This window comes from Hemiscyllium ocellatum, chromosome 14 (genome assembly GCF_020745735.1).
Source record: "Hemiscyllium ocellatum isolate sHemOce1 chromosome 14, sHemOce1.pat.X.cur, whole genome shotgun sequence".
NCBI lineage: Eukaryota > Metazoa > Chordata > Chondrichthyes > Orectolobiformes > Hemiscylliidae > Hemiscyllium > Hemiscyllium ocellatum.
Window position 1 is genome coordinate 12,168,199 of NC_083414.1, and position 21,193 is coordinate 12,189,391.

Consider the following 21,193-nt stretch of genomic DNA (forward strand, 5'->3'; position numbering starts at 1 on the left):
TCCTTGGACTCCTCCATCGCCAGAACATAACAACACGACGGTTGGAGGAAGAGCGCCTCATCTTCCGCCTGGGAACCCTCCAACCACAAGGGATGAACTCCGATTTCTCCAGTTTCCTCATTTCCCCTCCCCCCACCTTGTCTCAGTCGATTCCCTCGAACTCAACACCGCCCTCCTAACCTGCAATCTTCTTCCTGACCTCTCCGCCCCACCCCACTCCAGCCTATCACCCTCACCTTGACCTCCTTCCACCTATCACATCTCCATCGCCCCTCCCCCAAGTCCCTCCTCCCTACCTTTTATCTTAGCCTGCCTGGCACACTCTCCTCATTCCTGATGAAGGGCTCTGGCCCGAAACGTCGAATTTCCTGTTCCTTGGATGCTGCCTGACCTGCTGTGCTTTAACCAGCAACACATTTTCAGCTCTGATCTCCAGCATCTGCAGACCTCACTTTTTACTGGAAAGTGCAATGCTCAAGGGAGTGAGAAGAAGCAACAAAAATTCTCAGGCAGTACGTTCCAAAGCCACGGTCACTTCCATCTAGAAGGACAAGGGCAGCAGATACATGGGAACGCCACCCCTGCCAGTTCCCCTCGCCATCCTGCTTTGGAAATATATCACCATTCCTTCACTGTTGCTTCTCTGGAATTCCCTCTGTAATGGTCAAAGCATTGAACTCAGACTGCAACACTTCAAGAAGGTAGCTCTTCAAGGATAGTTAGAGATGGCCAATAGGTCTTGGCCCGGCCAGCGACACCCATATCCCATGAGTGAATAACAGCTATTGAAAATAATCTTTGTAAACAGGGAGCTGAGTGTATATGTGCAGAGATCATCAAAGGTGGGTAGAACAGGTGGAGCGAGCAGTTCAAAAAAGCATAGACTGCCCTTGTTTTTATTAATAGAGCCACAGGATACATGCTTGGTTAGAGACAAAAACACTGCAGATGCTGGACTCCAAGGTAGACAGGCAGGAGGCTGGAAGAACACAGCAAGCCAGGCAGCATCGGGAGGTGGAGAGGTCGACGCTTCGGGTGTAACCCTTCTTCGGGGTACATGAGCAGGGAGGTGAAGTTGAATTTGGGTTAGTTAGATCCCAGCTAGAGATTGTGTGCAGTTGTCAACAACACATTAGAGAAATGATGTGAACGCATTGGAGAGGACGTAGAAGGATGAGAAACTGTGGCAATGAGGATACATTGAAGATGTTGGGACTATTCTCCTTGGTGAGAAGGAAGCTGAGAGGAATTTTGATAGATGTTTTCAAAGCTTGGATAGATCAAATAGGGAAAAGCTGTTCCCACTCTTAAAAGGGAAGAGAACAAGATGGCGTGGTAGTGTGCAAATGGCGAGCAGTGAGGTTATGGGATGGACTGCCTGGAAATGTGGTGGAGGCAGGTTCAATTGGGGCATTCAGGAGGGGCATTGGATAACAATGAGGAGCAAGGATGTGGGGAGAAGGCAGGAGGTTGGCCTTGGGGGTTAAAGACGTGCGGGCACGTTGGGCCGAATGGCCTCCCTTGAAACTGCTCTGATTCTGTCAACACACTAGTATGTCAGTCTCCACATTTCGTCACTGAGCAGTCTTCCAAATCCACCCATCGCCTCTGCCACTCATGATGAAATCAAGCATTGCACAGTCTCTGCCCAATGGGAGGGAAACCCTTTCAGCTGGTAACTGTCCTGCAGTGGCTTGGAGGAAAAATCCAGTCAGGTACGGAGAACACTCAATAGAAATTCTACCGCTACACCAAGCTGTATAAATAAATGACAGAGCTTCAAACCAATGCGTTTAATTTTAGCAGAGGTCTCCTGACCAGCACCTGGAAAAATAATCTTGTTCATCCATCTGATCTGACTATTGATTGGGATAGTAGCAGTGTAAAGGGCAGAGTGTTTCTGTAGTGTGTTCAGAAGGCAGCTTTTTTTACAACAGCATGTCTCCGGTCTGACAAGAGAGGACGCACTGCTCCATCTGGTTCTGGGAAATGAGATGCAGAAGTCAATAGAGTGATAGTGCAGGAAGGTTTAAGGGATGGTGATCACTGGGAGAGAATAAAAACCTATAATGCACAGTCAGAATCATTAAGTAGGGGAATACACAACTGGATCTTGATCAGATGAGCTAATGGGCTGAGGAGTGGCAGATGGAGTTTAATTTAGACAAATGTGAGGTGCTGCATTTTGGAAAGGCAAATGAGAGCAGGACTTATACACTTAATGGTAAGGTCCTGGAGAGTGTTGCTGAACAAAGAGACCTTGGAGTGCAGGTTCATAGCTCCTTGAAAGTGGAGTCGCAAGTAGACCGGATAGTGATAAAAAAGTCCCAGCCTTGCATTCTGTCTGACAACCCTCTCACCTTCTGGACTCAATATCGAGGTCAATAATTTTACGACCTGAGCACCTTCTCCCATCTCCTTACCCCAATCCCCACACACCAGGCCTTGTCATCACATGGATTACTAGCACACTGCCACCCACAACCCCCTGTCAGCCACTAACGATCCCTATTAGTGGCTATTCATTCTCCCAGGCTGACCTTTATTCATTTCTTTATCTGCCCAACTGTTTTTCCTCTCTCTCTCTCTCTCTCTCTCTCTGGAATCCACCCCTCATTTACACGTCTCCCACTCCCCTCTAGTAATTTTGGTTTGTTTCTGATTTCCAGCGTCCACAGTTTTTTGTTTTATTTATGTTTAACATTTCAGGCTCTCAACCCCTTCAGCATTCCACTTCCTGGAGCAGTCAAGAAAAGAGGGAATGAAAACATGACCAATTTATCAAACTTCATTGATAACCTTACCAGTCCAGTATTAACTTTCTTTGGAACACACAGACCTGAAGAAGAGTCAGGCAATCTGTTTCTCAGTCCACAGACGCTGCCAGACCTGCTGAGTTTCTCCAGCAATTTCTGCGTTTATTTCAGATTGCCAGCATCTGCAGTGGAGGCAGTTCTGGGATAACATGCATTGTGGCAGTGTGATTTGTCCACGAACGTTGCTGAAGAATTAGGAAATGGCGTTTTGGAGAAAGCAGGAATTGGTTCATGAGCTCCATCCTGCCCACGGGTGATGTCGACAGCTGACAGAGCAGCTTTATTACATGTTTTCAATGATTTGTGTTAAAGTTACTTTTGCTTCATTAATAAATGTGATTTGAATTGAATTGAATTGAATTTATTGTCACGTGTACCGAGGCACAGTGAAAAGCTGTATCTTGCGAGCAATACAGGCAGATCACAGAGCTCAGTAGCATAGATAGTAAATAATAGGTAAACAGCAGCAAAAACAAAAACACAGGTACAGGCGAATGTTAAGAGTTTGTGAGTTCATTCAGTATTCTCACAACAGTAGGATAGAAACTGTTACGAAACCGGCTGGTGTGTGTGTGTTCAGGCTTCTGTACCTTCTCCTGATAGCAGTTGTAGAAAAACATTACCAGGGTGGGATGGATCTTTGAGAATGCTGGCAGCCTTTCCTTGACAGCGGGCCTGGTAGATGGATTCTACAGATGGGAGGTTGGCCTTTGTGACTGTCCGGGCCGTGTTCACCACCCTCTGTGACTGTCTCCGATCTTGAATGGTACAGTTGACATCCCAGGTAGTGATACATCCAGAGGAATACTCGCGATGGTGCACCTGTAAAAGTTGGCAAGGGTATGCCAAATTTTCTCAGCTGCCTGAGGAAGAAGAGACGCCATTGGGCCTTTGTTCAGGATGTCTGATACTTTGTGTGAGATGTTTGGGTGATTTTTGAGAGATCATGAGTGATTTTTTTTGCCGGCCTGTTCCTAACCCCACTTTTCCCACAGGCCCCATTATTTATATCAAGCTATTTTCGGTTAAGCGAGGTTTCGCTGGAACCCACTATGGCATTATAGAGGAATTACCTGTACTTTGCTTTGTTTAACAACTCATTTTTGGATTTCTGTCAGTTTTGCAATGGAGGCGTTATGCACCTGCCCTGAATTGTCAGGAGGAGACAATGATGAACTTATATCTTATACCAGGTGGTTGTGGACCTCATGAATGTCCACCTGATGAAGGAGCAGCGCTCCAAAAACTAGTCTTCTAAATAAACCTGTTGGACTATAACCTGATGTTGTGTGATTTTTTACTGTGTGGATCTGGGTCATATATTGGACAGAGGGGTGACAGAGACCCTTCCTGAAGGGACAGCGACGAACCAGTTGGGTTTCTAGGGAGAATTTAATAGCCATAACAGTGATGTTTACTCACTCCAACTTTTCAAAGTGGACTCTCAAATGGCCACCCCTGTATTCAGACTCACGTGTACTGGAATACTCAGCATCAGCTCTCTCTCAATTGCAGGATGGTGTCTGCTGCATACCACATGACCTCACTGAAATTCACAATCTTTGGACAAATGGGCAGCACAATGTCTCAGTGGTTAGCACTGCTGCCTTATAGCACTGTGGACCCGCCTCGGGCGACTGCCTGTGTGGAGTTCGCATGTCCTCCCCATGTCTGCGTGAGCTTCCACTAGGTGCTAGGATTTCCTCTTACAGCCTATGGATGTGCTTATTAGGTGGGTTGATTGTGCTAAATAGTCCCTAGTGTCCAGGGATGTGTAGGTTAGCCATGGCAAATGCAGGGCTATGGGTGGATGGGTGTGGGTGGGATGCTCCTCAGAGGGTCAGTGTGGACCAGTTGGGCTGAATGGCCTGTTCCCACATTGTAGGAATTCAATAAAAAGATGCCCCATGAGCTAGTCGGATCGAGAGAGCAGAGTGTGTTTCTGTAATAACTCAGGAAGCTTGACTGGAAAGGAATATCATTCATCATTAAACACCAAAGTAGAGTCACTACTCAAGGCTAGCCACAGCCCAGAACAGATGGCTCTGTAGACTTCCCCCCCACTCCCTGGGTCTGCTTTATAGGCACTTCCGAAGTAGCCTGTTCAGAGATGTTACAGTACATGTCGGGACACAGCACTGCATGTCAGGCAGCATCCAAGGAGCAGGAGAATCGACCTTTTGGGCAAAAGCCCTTCATCAGGTTCGTTTTCCTAGGTTAGTTAAATGGTTGCAGAACATTTAAAAGTTACATTCTCAAGTGAACTAAAATCAATATGGTCATTCTAAAACATGAGTGACTTAACAAACAATCCAGGTCTTTTTCAATATATAATTTCAGTTACATCACACTATAAACTTTTGCTATAAATTCTGTGCCCTATGATCCTGCTCCACAGTTACCTGATGAAGGAGCAGTGCTCTGAAAGCTTGTGCTTCCAAATAAACCTGTTGGACTATAACCTGGTGCGGTGTGATTTTTAACTAGACTAGAGAGGTTAGCTGTGGGGATTGGGGGAATGTTCTGATTAGGAAGCTGTTTGGAGATTTGATGGGCTGAAATTGTCTCTATCTGCAACACAGGGATTCTATTCTATGAATCATATGCATCACTGAAGGCATGTATGAGACTACTGAATATGTTGACTGGAATGGTTACAGGGATGAGGAATTTCAGTTGTGAAGATAGTTTGGAGAAGGGAATTCCAGGATTTTGACCCAGTGACAGTCAAGAGACGGTGATATCTTCCCAAGCCAGGATGGTAGGTGGCTTGGAGGGGAACTTGCAATCTATGCATTGGCTGAGATAATTCATGGACCTTGCCTCACATTGCAATGACCCTGTCATTGGGCACAATGACCCTAGACATTGAGGGCACTATTGAATAAGGTCAGGCAGGAAAAAGCAGCAGAAGGGAATATATAAGAAAAAGGTTGATGGTGTAAAGGGAAGGTGTAATGGATGTACAAAAGATGGGTCTGGAGGAGGTCTGAATGGAAGAATTAGAAACAAAACTTGCCTGAATGAGTGCAGCTCCACCAACACTCAGGAAGCTTGAAACTATCCAGGACAAAGCAGCCCCCTTGAGTGACACCATATCTATAAACATACATTCCCTCCACCAGCAGAGCTCATCAGCAGCAGTGCGTACATTCTACAAGGTGCAGAACTTCACCCAAGATCCTCAGACAGCACCTTCCAAACCCATGACCACTTCTATCCCAAAGGACAAGGGCAGCAGATACATGGGAACACCACCTGCAAGTTCCCCTCCAAGCCACTCACCATCCTGACTTGGAAATATAGCCCCCTTCCTCCACTGTCATTGGGTCAAAATCCTGGAATTCTCTCCTTAATGGTATTGTGGGTTAACCCACAGCAGGTGGACTGCAGCAGTTCAAGAAGGCAGCTCACCCCCCACCTTCTCGAGGGGCAACTAGGGACAGGAAATAAATACTGGCCAGCCAGTGACACCCACTTCCCATGAATGAGTTTAAAAAAACTACTTCATGAAAAACCAAAGAAAGCACAAACTCCTTTTGACAAGCGTGTTGTCACTGTCTCTCTGTTCCCAGCTCAATGTCTTGAAAAGCATTGGTCCACTGTCACCTATGTCACTGATTGTTCTGAGGCTGTATTGAATATTGCTGAGAGAGGAATGTTGTCATAGTGTCTTGGCTGACCACAATTGCGTTGTCACCCGAGCAGCAGCCTCTCCCCTGGGGTGTGAATAGTTGCACGTGTTAGACAATGAGTTCTCTGCACGAGTGCAGGGTGAAAAGGTGCAGCAATATTTCTCTGTTATAGACTCAGAGTCATACAGAATGGAAACGGACCCTGCAGTCCAACCAGTCCATGCCTTCTTACAGTGTGTATTACCACATCAACCTGCTGTGACTTGGACTATTTTCACCAACAATTTGACCTGCTTGTTTCCTTCATAAATGTTCATTAGTTTTCTTGAGTAACTGGTAAAAACTTAATTGTCTCGGCTGTCTACAGGAGGTATCCACTTAGACCTATTCTGGTGATAGCCTAGTGGTATCATCACTAGATGATTATTATTGTACAGATTCACAGGTAATGCTCTGGGAGCCAGAGTTCAAACCCTACCATAGCAGATGTTGGAATTTGAATTCAATAAAAATCTGGAATTAACAGTGATGGCTATGAAACCATTGTTAGAAAAGGTAAAAACAATGACTGCAGATGCTGGAAACCAGATTCTGGATCAGTGGTGCTGGAAGAGCACAGCAGTTCAGGCAGCATCCAACGAGCAGCGAGATCAACGTTTCGGACAAAAGCCCTTCATCAAGATATCCTTCCAGCACCACTGATCCATTGTTAGGAAATACGTATCGAGCTCACAAATGTGGTTTAAGGAAGAGTATTGCTATCTTCACTCTGATCTGGCTCACAAATAAATCCAGGCATACGGCAATTAGGAATTGGCAAGAAATAACACCTATGTCATGTAAGTGAACAATTTAAAAATATTTCCCTTTCAATAACTCTTTCTTGTAATTGATTATCAACTTCCTTTTCACTAGATACTGCAGACTCAGTTTTCTCTGCTGTTTCTGGAATGATTACTTTATATCTTGCCAAAGAAAATTCTCCCAAAGTCTGACTCATGAATCAAAGTTCTTCATAGTCTGGAGAGTTCTTCACATTTCCCTGCAACCATTATCACTGGAACATGTTGCATCATTGTGCACTGCCACGCTCCAGCCCAATGTGGGACAATGCAGGCTGAACATGGTGCATTACTGCCCTCTGCTGGAAACCTATTTGGAAAACAATGACCAGAATTTTATTCAATTGACGTTTCACAATTGCCCTCATAGACAATTTCTCTCAGTTGGAGGTAGGAATTTGATTCAGTTATTGTGGCACAGGTAACTCTCCCAAATCCTACCCACATCAACGAAGTGAAGTATAGAGAGATTCCAGCACCTCTGAGCCAGGGTGGACCTCTACAATTGCATTCCCTATAAGAGGCATCTGCACAATTAGCAGGTACATGTGACTCCAGACTCCAGCCACGTGGTTGACTTGTAACTGCCCTCTGGGCAATGAGGGATGGACAATGAAACCTGGCACAGGGCTTTATTGACATAGCAGTGTCCTAGAAGTAAACGGTGGGGGAGATGCAGAAATAGTTGAGGAGATAGAAAAGGCACTATTACAATAACCATGGAGAACTTCAATATCCAGGTGGAGTGGGAAACTCAGGCTGGCAGTGGATCGCATGAAAAGGAATTTGTGGAACGTCTCCAAGATGGATTGCTGGAGCAGCTTGTGATAGAGCTGGGAACAGGCATTTCGGGATTTGGTGATGTGCAATGAGGCAGACTTGATTAGAGAGCTTAAGGTGAAAGAATCCCTAAGGGACAGTGACCATAATATGATAGAAATCACCCTGCAGTTTGAGAAGAAGAAGCTGGAATCAGATGCAATGGTACTACAGTTAACTAATGGTAACTACAAAGACATGAGGGACAATGGTTGGCCAGAATTGATTGGAAGGGGAGGGTAGTGGAGTTGGATATATCACTTATTCATCTGCAGTATGTCAGGCAGAGCAGATAAGGCAATGGTTGAGAGACTGTTTCAGTCTGTCAGACTGTTTGCTTCCTTTTTGAGAGGTCAGTCTCTGAATGGTTAAGGACGAAAAACCTTGAGAGGGTTGGCTGCATCATGAAGCTCACTCTCAGAACCTTGAGGGTGACACTCTGTTCCTCCTAGTTACCAGCTCATCCTCATCCCACTCTCTGACGGGATGAGTGGGCTGTTGACCAAGGCCTTTTGTTCCCCATCAACATTCCCCCACAGGAACCTTGCTTTTGTGATACCCTCAGCATTCCTGGCAAGCTCCTGACACCTGCTCTGCATGTGGGCAGTCAGCAGCTGAGATACTGCTACTGGGCACACCTTCAAGGCTGACGCACAGTGTGTGCGCTCAATCACCAGACACAACAAGCCATGCCAAGGGGGAAAGGATGGTTTATTTGCCAGCTCACTGGGGGATGGGAGTAGGTGCTGCTATGCGTAGACTCCAATGAGGGGCTTGGTGGGACTATCAATGCCAGAGAACACTGATGGACATGTGCCACCAGTCTGCCCCCATTGCCTGCCCACCTATTCTTCCTGTCCATGCCCTGTGAGAAGATAGCAACACTCTGTGCAACACTCAGGAACTCACCAAAACACCTCCACAAAGACTCAAGACCAAAATCTTTGAAATGGAAAAAAATTCCAATTACATTGCATGCAGTATTAAGTGTCTGGCCCATTACTCAGGGTAAGTCCCATCTTGAACCTTCATACCCATTGCCTGTGGAGTGACCAACAAAGAGGCTTCTTGTAGATGTCTTACGCAGGTTTGGCAGCACACTATCTATTTGAGATCATCTGATGCACACAGTGGGATGTACCAAAAATGTCTGATCTTTTTCATTCACTCATGGCAGGCTGGGCCAGCATTTATTGCTTGTCCCTAGTTGCCCCGTGAGAAGGCAGTGCTGAGCTCCTTCTTAAACCTCTGTGACTTCAGAGGGAGCCTCACTGTCATTGACCCGGAGTCACATGTAGGTAAGACCAGGTAAGATGACAGACCTTCTTCCCCAAAGTGAACTGTTGTGGGTTGACCCACAATGCCGGTAGGGAGGGAATTCCAGGATTTTGATCCAGTGAAGTGAGGGAATGGTGATACATTTCCAAGTCAGGATTGATGATATTGAGTGGTGGAGTAGGCTTGAAAGGCCAAATGGCCTACGCCTGCTCCTGTTCCTATGATTCCAAGAAGGCTCCAGTCCCAATGTTGTGCAACACCAGGACTTATAAATGTGGAGAAGAAGTTGGGATAGGTGAGGGGCTTGGAGGGATATTTGTGGATCCCAGTTCTCTATGTTCCCATGGTGCACTCAGTAACACTTCATTGACTGGACAGATAGGACAGAGCAAAACCTCCAGAACATTGCTCCAAAATGTTCTACACTGGGCAATTTCTCATCACAGAGTTTCTGCTGACACTCATGGAACCAATGGTCCAAGGGGCATTTCTGGGTGGGAGTATTCACTTCTAATCCTTTGTCCTCCAAGCTAGAAGATTACAGCATCACCCAATCAGTACTGTGTGATCTAACCCATCTCCTCCTCCACATTTATAAATCCTGGTGTTGCACAACATTGGGATTGGAGCCTTTGTAGAATCATAGGGAACAGGAACAGGAGTAGGCCATTTGGCCCTTCAAGGCAAAAGTGAGGACTGCAGAAGCTGGAAACCAGAGTTTAGATCAGAGTGGTGGTGGAAAACATAGCAAGTAGAGACTCACTGAGATTCTTGTGGAGAGAGGAGGAGAACTTCTTGAAGATAGGCATCCTTGCAAGAAGATTCGCAGTAAGGTTAAAATCAACTAGGCCTTCCACATCCATCAAAGTTTCGCCTGCACATCCACCAATGTCATTCATTGTATCCATTGCTTCCGATGCGGTCTCCTCTACATTGGGGAGACTGGACGCCTCCTAGCAGAGCGCTTCAGGGAACATCTCTGGGACACCCGCACCAATCAACTCCACCACATGGCCCAACATTTCAACTCCCCCTCCCACCCTGCCGAGGACATGGAGGCCCTGGGCCTCCTCCACCGCCGCTGCCTCACCACCTGACGTCTGGAGGAAGAATACCTCATCGTCCGTCTCGGAACACATCAACCCCAGGGCATCAATGTGGACTTCACCAGTTTCCTCATTTCCCCTCCCCCCACCTTTCCCCAGTTCCAACATTCCAGCTCAGCACCATCCCCATGACCTGTCCTACCTGCCAATCTCCCTTCCCACCTATCCACATCACTCTCCCCTCTGACCTATCACCTCCATCCCCTACCCCCATTCACCTATTGTACTCATTGCTACCTTCCCCACCCCCTACCATTTATCTCTCCACCCTGGAGGCTTCCTGCCTCTATTCCTGATGAAGGGCGTTTGCCCAAAATGTTGATTTTCCCACTCCTTGGATGCTGCCTGACCTGCTGTGCTTTTCCAGCACCACTCTGATCTAAACATTTGGCCCTTCAAGCCTGTTCCATCACTCAATATCATCATGGCTGATCACCCAACTCAGTGGCCTCGTCCCACTTTCTCCCTATACTCTCTGATGGCTCTAGCCATATGGTCTATTAGCGAGTTTTGAGTAAGATCTATATCCAACTCCTTGAGAACATGCACTGTTTTCCTTCAACTACTTTCTGTGCCAGAGAATTCCACAGGCTCACCACTCTCTGGGTGAAGATATTTCTCCGCACCCATGTTGTGTGTGTGTGTGCAGGTGTTAGACACAGTGAAGAACAACAAGTTTGTGAATCTTTATTGATATTCCACCACCAGGAAGCAAGGAAACACCTGAGTGGCCGGTGACAAGCAGCGCCCTTCACATCAAAGGGCAACGCTGTGTGATCAAACAGTGAAGGGGAGGGCAGAGACTAAATCAAGAGTCAGAGGGGGAAATGATGCACTCCACTCCCTGCGGCGCCCACCTCTCCCTGAACAGCTCAAGGGGGTTGATGGATACTGCGTGCTCATTCTCCAAGGACACCCACGCTCTGACATAACCACGGAAGAGGGGCAGGCAGTCGGCCCTAACGGCCCCCTCCATGGCCCGCTGCCTGGACCTGCTTATGGCCAGTTTGGCCAGGCCCAGGAGCAGACCCACGAGAAGGTCCTCTGACCTACCCTCCGTCCCGGGAGCCCAAAGTTCAGGAGCATGGGGCTGAAGTAGCAACCAAAAACAGAGAAGGTTTTAAGAAAAGTGAGTGCAAGCGCCCACACCCAATAGACACGTGGTCCACAGACTCCACAGCACCACAGAACAAACAGTTGGGCTGGGAGTCTGTGAACCACCGCAATCTGTGGTTGCAGGAGACCGCCGCATGCAGCACCCTCCACCCCAGATCCCCAAGAGAAAGGGGGAGGACTCCCGCCTAGAGAGCCCTCCACTGGGGACTGAGGTCAGTCTAATTGGTCTGGCACATATCCTTAGGATCTGCCCTCAGGTTCTGAACTCCCCAGTCATTAATATCATCCTCGCCACATTTCCCCTGTCTAGTTTTGTTAGGCATCAGGAGTTCTCCCGTTTTCAAATGACGGTGATGACTGAGTGAATATCAAGGTGGTTGATCCTGTCGATGGTTTCCAACAGACCTGTTTAATGTCACAATTAACGCAGGTGGGTTCCATACCATGTGGGTCAACATCTCCTCATATTATTTTTAATGATTTTTTAAAAAGTCATTCACACTCATTAGCAGCATTGCCAACATTTTTTGCCCATTCTTAAGTTCTCTTGAAAAGCAAATAGTGAACCATCTTCATGAATAGAACTACTCGGCTACAGAGGGGAGTTAGGAACCTCATTGCTGTTGACCTGGAGTCACGTGCAGGTAGGACCAGGTAAAAATGGCAGATCTCCTTCCTCAAAGCAAACTCGCTGAGCTTCTATATCAATGTAATCATGAGACTGAGACTCGCCTTTTTACCTTAATTCCAGATTGATTGAATTAACTGAATTTAAATTCCCCAGTTGCCGGGCCCCGGATCATTAATCCAATGCTACTGTCAATGTAGATTGTGCTTCCAAATAGCCCAGTTGGACTATAACCTGGTGTTGTGTGTTTTTTTTTAACAATGTAGATTATAAACAAGGCCATGTCAGATTTTCATGTTGAGTGATATGATAAACATTTATTAACAGAAAATTTAGACATTAATGCAAAATAATTAAAAACCACATCACTGTCTGTACAGTATTGAAAAGGCATGTGTATTCCTTAAACCACCATTCAATGAACCCAGGGGATATAATTCAGAGCCTGGCTGTTTACATAATCTTTGGTTTAAGACAGTGAGCTCTGACACAATATGGAAACATATTAGTCAGCATTTTAGTATGAATCATTAATATCACCCTTAGACCATTGCATATTAGTTAATGCTCTGTAAGTGTGTTAGGCCTGTAGTGAGGTTAAACTACAGCAAGCTGATTTTTATGCAATCATAGAATCCCTACAGTGTGGAAGTAGGCCATTCGGCCCATTAACTCCACACCAACCCTTCAGAGAGCATCCCATCCCTGTAACCTTGCATTTCCCATTGTTAATCCACCTAGCCTGCACATCACCGGACACTATGGGCAATTTAGCATAGCCAATCCACCTAAACTTCACACCTTTGGACTGTAGGAGGAAACTGGAGCACCAAACAGAAACCCACACAGACATGAGGAGAATGTGCAAACTCCACACACACACACACAGTCGTCCCAGGCTGGGATTGAACCTGGGTCCCTTGCACTATGAGGCAGCAGCGCTAACTACTGAGCCACCGCAGTGAATGAGGGAATGGGCTTGCGTTTGATCAATGTCATGTAACCGTGGAAAGTTGCACCTTCTATAACCAACTGCTCATCTAAAATTGTACTGTCCATGGACAATTGCAACAAGCCCCAACAAGGGATATTGTAAAAAATATTGATATTAAAGTACATAATTCTCAAGATTCATAAGTAGCATTGTGAAACACTAGTAAAAGCAAACAGGGTGTGAGGTTATAACATCAAGATGTTCCAATCAAAAACAAACTACAGCATTTTGTTGCGCATGAGACAGCAGTTAGACCTCACTTGGGATGTGTGTTAGTTTTGGACCCCTCCAATGGCTAACATTGGGATCAAAGGGGGCACACAACAACTGGCGCAGTGGGAAGGGTCCCAGCGCAGAGCCAGCAGACCTGGGTTGGAGACCCACCCTAGGATTTGACAGCCAAGGGAGCTGGGTTCGAATGTGACAAAATAGGTTGAATGTCAAGCTGCAATTCCTTCCAATACTCCAATGGTTAGAGCAGGAGAGGCAGTCAGTTAGCCTTGCTGACGGCAAACATTCCAGTACTTTGTCAAAAATAATCGGGTACCAACACAACTCAAAGGTCTGGGTTTGCCAATGTGTGCCCTTCAGGTATAGTTTCTACAGACAAAGTTGCAGAGGTGGATTTACTGATGTCAGCTAAGCTCTTAGGATGCCTATAATCTAGGTAATCCAATTGAAATGTTCAAACTAAGTACTTGTGATCAATCTGTTCAAAGATGATATGACACATGGGATGCATCTGGGAGTTGAATCTGGCCCAGAGGTACGGACTCAACCACAGCCATCTACATGTTCAAAATAAAGAACGGAGAATAATGAAATGTACATATTGATAGATTGTTGCAAGTGGATGGATGGTGGAGGACCAGAGATCAAAGGTTAACACAGTACAGGGGCAGAACCAAGTTTCGATGTCAGGATGTTCTGTCATTTCTCAAAGGATGGTAAACATCTGGAACTAGTCATTGGTTCATGCACTGCCTACTTCCAACAGAGAGTTCTTACTTGGGACAGAATTCACAGCATTGCCAAGAGCAGATGGAACCCTGAGTCAGAGAAGTCATGCATTACACCTTGGACTAGATTGAAATACATGCAGGGAGCAAGTCAGTTCACTTTCAGATTCACCCCATGCAACGTTGGACTTGAATGTTTTTGAACCTGGTTTTTCTGCCTCATCTAGAAGATTGTGTAGCTGCTGGTTACTGGGCAATTGTGAATCATAATACTTACATTCATCCACTTTTCCTCACATACAAATGGGGAGCAGGTGTAGGCCATTCTGCCCCACTTATCTGTGCTACCATTCAATAAGGTCATGCCTGCTTCAATTGTGGCCTCAAATCCACATTCCTGCCAAGCCCCATTAATTGACTCCCAATTTCCTCAGATATGAATTAGGAGCAGGTGTGGGAGGGCATCAGGATGTCTAGAGATCAATGGGCCCCATTGTTGTTTTTCCCCTGTCCATCATATTTATTCAATCACTTCCAGGGAGACCAGGTAGCTCAGTAGTTCAGAATATTGTCTGGTCTCTATTGCAATCTCTAGACAATGAGTAAGGCTAGGTAGTTGGACAAGAACTAAACGTCCATTGTTTCAAGTATGAAACCCAAGGTTAAATAAAGAATGATAGATGTGTCCAAAAATATTGTCCTTCGAGACCCAGGTTCAAGCGTAGACAGAAGAGAAAGGTTATCTATTTTCGATGAGCAGTGGTTAATACAAGTACTCACTGCTTTTCCAAGACTCGTGGTGTCCTATGTAAATACTGAGGGATTAGACTACAACAGTGACAGCTACCACCTTCCAAATACTTGTTTGACCTGGTCACTTTATTTGATCCGTTGCTTTGCCTCTCATCATTGTAACTGCTCATTTCCACCTCCATGACAGAATAGGACACATATTTAAGATGGAGATGAGGAGGAATTTCTTCTCTCTGAGCTGAATTCTTTACCACAGAGGCTATTGATGCTGGGTCATAGTCAAGATTGAGATAGAAAGATCTTTAATCAGTAAGGGAATCAAGAGGTTTTGGGGGAAATAACAGCAGGAAAATGGAATTGAGCATTATCAAATCAGCCATGATCTCACTGAATGGCAGAACAGACTCAATGGGCTGAATGGTCTACTTTTGCTCCTGTGTCTTATGACCGTTCACCTCTATCCCCAGCTCTTCACCCATCTCCCATCATATGGAATTCCCTTTTCTCCTATTTCCACTACAGTCAGGTTATCTTCAGCATATATCCCTCTTCACTGGCTTCCCGATTTCCAATCCACACAAATTCTACCCAGTGCCACCTTCATCCTTTCCCCCACCAAATTCTCTTGATCTACCTCCCCAGTCCTCAATCTCTTCTACAGTCTTTATCCCAATCCTTGCTCCATCAACTCCTGTATCCTACCGCCATCCCATGTTCTTCCATCCTCTGATTTCTGCACCTCGTTCAGCCGCCAATCCCTTTGCTCCATTTGTGATGGAACAGCAAGTATAGCCTCTGTAACCCCTCCCCGAAAAACCTCCCAACTGCTCCTAGAAACACTATTTAAATTGCTTTGTTAAACATGTTTCTCACTGCAAAACATTCAAGTCTCAGTCATTTCCAACCCATGACAGATAGAAAAGGCCTCATACCCAAATGATCTGTTTGAACTTTCATGCAATGTCTGATTAATTATCGCTAAAGTAAAGGAACTACACTTCACACAAAGTGGCAGCAAATGCCAAAAGCCATTCTTCAACAGACCAACCACAAATACAGCAGTGAGATAGTTCTTCAGTACATTTTCAAATCTCTCCTACCCTTCCACTATCTTTCCTTTTGGCAGTCACGTAACCAGAAGTGATCCCTATCACTCAGTTTGAGAGCAAACTGTATTCTGGGCAAACTAAGTTCTCACCAAATACATTTTTCATCTAACCACATAATTAATATCACAAGATAATTAATGGTGAATAAAACTATCCTGATAGATTCTAAAATATCCTATATCACAGTATCTGATATCAAACTGGTGTTAGTTCTGTCCCTAGTTCTACTCATGAGACCTAACATAAAGTAACGTCCAGACAGAGTGTACACAGAGATAGATAGACAGATAGATAGATAGATAGAGATGATCGATAGGAGAGAGGAGGATAGAGAGATAGATAGATATATATACAGAGAGACAGAGATGGGAGGTTAGATAAGGAGAGAGGTAGATAGATAGATATATAGAGATAGAGAGTTAAATATATAAAGACATAGAGATACAGAGACAGACTTAGATACAGTGAGACAGAGATAAAGAGGAATATACGTATAGGAGAGGGAGAGAGAGAGAGATAGAGGGAGAGAGAGAAAGAAAAAGACAGAGTTAGAAAGAGACAAGGGCACAAGAAATCTAAAATGTGTTCTGTAGTAGTAAAATTGGATTCAAAACATTAACTGTTTCCCTCTCCACAGATGTGTCCATACCTGCTGAGTTTCTCCAGCCTTCTCTTTGTTTCAGAATTTCAGCATCTGCAGAATTTTGCCTTGACACAAGAAATCTACTGGATCAAACTCCCTGTCCTCTTCCCTCTTCATTGCTGAGATCAAAACACCGAAACTTCTCCCAATTCCCCAAGAGTGAGAGACAGAAACAGAAATAGAGGGTGACAGACAGTGATACATGGGAGACAAATATACAAACAGGTACAGACAGAGAGATACAAATAAAGAGATAAGATTAAAAGAGTAAGAGGACTTTGGTTAATAACTGATTAATAATCAAACACAGTTTCTTTTTCAACCTCATTTTTCGATTTGTCCAGTACCAACCACCATACCATTTTTCTAAGAGTTTTAGTTACCTTTTATTCCTGAGCTTAATTTTTGGATGATTGCTCTGTCCTTGTGGCCACTTTTTTCAGGATCCAAAACTGAATTGTGCCCCTTCACCTCATCAGAAATGTTACTGTAGAAAAACTTCCTGCAAACGCTACACTTGTACCTGAGCCCTGATGCACAGATCCACATCTCCTCCTTGCTTCTTACTAACATCTCCCACTCTCTTCCATTCTCAGCAACTTCCATCCAATCCCTTTCTGCTCAGAGTTCGAATCAGCAAGTGGGCATCAAGGAACTGGCTGCTCGCAAAGTGTTTTGCCATGCTTCTGACTTCAGTCTTCCTTAATTTCATTCATTGTTAGTACCATTGCAAACGTTCTAACACTTGTTAGTTTGACCCCTATTCAGCTCACGGTCATGCACACACAATTTGTCTTAAACCTAAGCTTTAGTGATCAAAACAGTTTATTGGAAACTTTGAACAGTGACAATTTAGTACCTCAATGCATAATACAAATAGTCCCTCACAGATAATACGGCACTCGTCACTACCCTTTGACATTCATAGATGACTCCCAATGGAAAGTCTGTAAGGCCTCAGTTGTAATCTTTCTCCATACAGGTTGAAATTTTGGGTTCAATAGCGGGCTGAGTATACATGAATAACCGTTGAATTTTTGACCTTGCTCATGATGCCAAACATGTCGTCTGCCCTGTATTCTGTGCTAGTTACTTGTCTGATGCGACCCCACCACCACCTACCCCCCACACCCCCCTCCCCTCCCCATCCCACCCTCAGCCCCTCTTCTCCCCCTCCTTAAGCAGTGGCAAGAACATAATTGGTTTCGTACAGGAGGAAGGTAGCAGGACCACTCTTGACTTTGACTAACCCTTCCACGAAGTCACCACTGTTGCGTTTCAGCTCAAAGGAGGAGATGAATAAAGGTTCATTCTCTTGTCAGTTCCCAGTGCCAGGCCCGAATACTTTTCAAGGCACTTTCCATGAAATATTTTCTTGTGCGTGTGTAGTAATTCTTGACTGTTACTGCGCTGTACATTCATTGTGAGCGGACCCTTCTAATGTCCAGAGCATGGAGTGATGAAAGGTGAAGAATTGAGCAAAGTTTTGCGACTGTACAATGCAATGCCAGCTTAAACAAATGAGATGCGTGAAGTGTAGCAGCAAGTCCCATAGGCACCAACACCTTGCTCTAGGGTCAAACCTAAAGAGGAAAGAGGGAAAGTTTCGCTAGAGCACCACTTCCTTCAGGAGCTCTCTGAATCTCCAATTAACCCTTTCTCAGCCCATATATATCCAAACCTAAACAATTTACTGGGTCATTTTGTCAACCATTTGGAACGTAATTCAACTGGGTTGACATAGGAGACAGCAAAGCTACGTAAATATCATAACTGCCAATGGGCACAGAAGCAAGAGCGCTTGGCTTCCATCACATGAATGTTTCATCAATTTTCCCATTCACAATGACACCTTCATTGGTGGGATTTGGATTATGTGAGCCTCAAAGGGTTAAAAAAAACTCTTGGCCAGCCAGCAAGCCCTTATCCCCACGACGCCAGTCTCCAGTCTCTCTGAGCAATGTTCTTGACAATACTGGAAAGAGAGGGAAGACTCTCCCAAGGCACAAGATGCATCTATCATGAAGCCCAAAGGGACAGAACCAGCCTCCCACAACCCAAGAGGTTGCTGGCTATCCTAATAAGCCCTAGTATTTATTATTGCTATCCATAGCCTTAAATATGAGCAGTAATTCCTAACACGTAAGAACGCAAGTGATGGATGTTAGTGTCATAGTGGTTTCAATAGCGAGAGAACTCAGTGGTTCATGTAAACGTTGTGCGAGGAAAGTCGGTGCGAGACACACCCACTGGACATCACTTCAGTCTTTGCCATCACTCCTGGGATTGTTCCGTCGATTGGTTTCTCCTCTCGCTGACGGTCACTGCACGACAGCGCTACGGGGAGCCCGCTCAGCGCGCAGCAGCTCATGCGTTCGCCGGTTCCTGCCCTTCCTCGCCTCCTGCAGGTGCTTCCACTTGGTCTGGAGGTGGCGGCCTGGCGTGCGCTTGTGTTTGGGCTGCTTGCTCCGGCGTCTCCACACCTGCTCGCAGATCTCGTCCACCGTCTTGAGGCTGGGGTGGTCGACCAGCTGCAGGAAGTCCCGGTACCACACCTTCTGGTTGGGGAAGGAGGAGCCCCGGCTCAGCGCTGGCTCTTTGCGGAGCAGCTCTTCGGCCTGCTCCAGCTTGATCACCTCCAGGGAGATGTGCATGAGAGTCTGGGTGAAGTCCAGCTCCATGGAATGGCAGAAGAAGGAGCCAGAGTTCTTGCGCTGTATACTCCTCAGCAGCAAGCCCCGGTCAGTCTTAATGATGTGGTCATCCAAACGAACCTGCAAGAAATCAAATACCCCAGTGTGAGTAGTGAATATATATAGATAGATGCAGTAGAACCCCCCCATCGCCCCAACCCGTATCTGCTGATTCAGTTTCTACCGTTTCAGTTATCTGCGGTTTACCACAGCATGAAAATATTAAATGGAAAATTCCAGAAATAAACAATTCATAAGTTTCAAATTGCGCGGCAATTCAATCTGAGTGACTTACTGTTGTTAGTGTCTTATTGTGCATAATTAATCGATTAAACTTTGTCATAGGCATGCATGTAAATGAAAAACAACTTTTATATAGGGTTCACTACTGTCCGCGGGCATCAGTGGTAGGTCTTGGAATGTACCACCTGCTGATACAGGAGGACTACTGCGTATATATAAACAAACACAGAGGAACCTCGGTTATCCAAACATCGAATATCCAAGTTTCGGACTATCCAAACAAGATCATCTGACAAAATACTCCCCCACCCATGGCGTTCGAATAACCGAGGTTCCTCTTTTATATGGCCGAACCAGACTGGAACCAGACAAAATTTTACCTACAATGGGTCAGAGTTGTACAGTATGGAAACAGACACCTTGGTCCACACCCACCAAATTCCTACACTGACCTAGTCCCGTTTGCCCCATATCCCTCGAAATTCTTCCTATTCTTGTACCCATCCAGATGCCTGTTAAGTGCTGTAATTTCTTGTCGATGGTTCAGACTGCTGGTAACTAAGCATTGGTGGTGCAGTGAGTGCATATTTTTGGAGACTGTGCCAAGCCAACAGACTGTTTTGTCCTGGAAACTTCTTCAGGGTCTTTGGAAGTGCATTCATCCAGGCATATGGGAGTGTCCTGTCTCATCCCGTGCTTGTGAATAGGGCTTGAAGACTCAGGAAGTGAGTTTTCCCTTGATGATTCCTAGTTACTGACTTGCCCTTATGGCCACAGAGTTTATATCACTTATCCAGTTCAATTTCTGGTCAATGGTAATCCCCAGGATATCGATAGCATGCGGATGGAGTATAATGCTGCTGTTGGGGCAATAAATTGGAGCATTCCGTCTGGAAACTAGCACGGACAGGACAGACTGAATGGCCTCCTCCACTGCTGCATTTTCTTCAGAAGTGTTGAGGAGTCAGATATACAGGAAACCCAAAGGTGGGAGTGAAGCAGAGGATGTGACACACCTTCTTTCCTACCCCATAACTGGCACTTCCAATCGATAAAACCAGACTTCCAGGCAACAAACCATTCCAAATATTCTCCAATCAACTTATTTGAAGGTATCATGACAACTCTGGAGCAAGTGGGACTTAATCAAGGCCTCCTGGCTCAGAGGCCCGGACACTACCACTGCAGCGTGCAAACCCCTCACTGACAAATCTTAAATTCAGATTGGTGGTTAGTTATCACCTGCCTACTAATAGTGGATGCAGGGAGATGATTTGATGACATTCTAAACATACACAAGTCAAATAGTCGCAAGAGTTATAGAGATGTACAGCACCAAAACAGACCCTTCAGTCCAACTCGCCCATGCTGACCAGATATCCTAAATTAATCTAGCCCCATTTGCCAGCACTTGGTCCATATCTCTTTAAACCCTTCCTATGCATGTGCCCACCCAGATGCCTTTTAAATGTTGTCATCGGAACCAGCCTCTACCACTCCCTCTGGCAGCTTATTCCATACATACACCACCCTCTGTGTGAAAACGTTGCCCCTCAGGT

At 45.5% G+C, this 21,193-nt stretch overlaps 1 protein-coding gene across 2 annotated transcripts in view; it reads right to left on the reverse strand.

The window, feature by feature from the left end:
- Positions 1-12,555: 12,555 nt before the first annotated feature.
- The window catches only part of sema3b (sema domain, immunoglobulin domain (Ig), short basic domain, secreted, (semaphorin) 3B), a 186,717-nt gene continuing 178,079 nt past the window's right edge, over positions 12,556-21,193 (reverse strand). For both annotated transcript variants that reach the window (XM_060835365.1, XM_060835366.1), the window contains exon 18: positions 12,556-19,472. In XM_060835365.1, the coding sequence (XP_060691348.1) occupies positions 19,020-19,472 (453 nt within the window). In that variant the 3' untranslated portion in view covers positions 12,556-19,019. The remainder of the gene's footprint in view (positions 19,473-21,193) is intronic.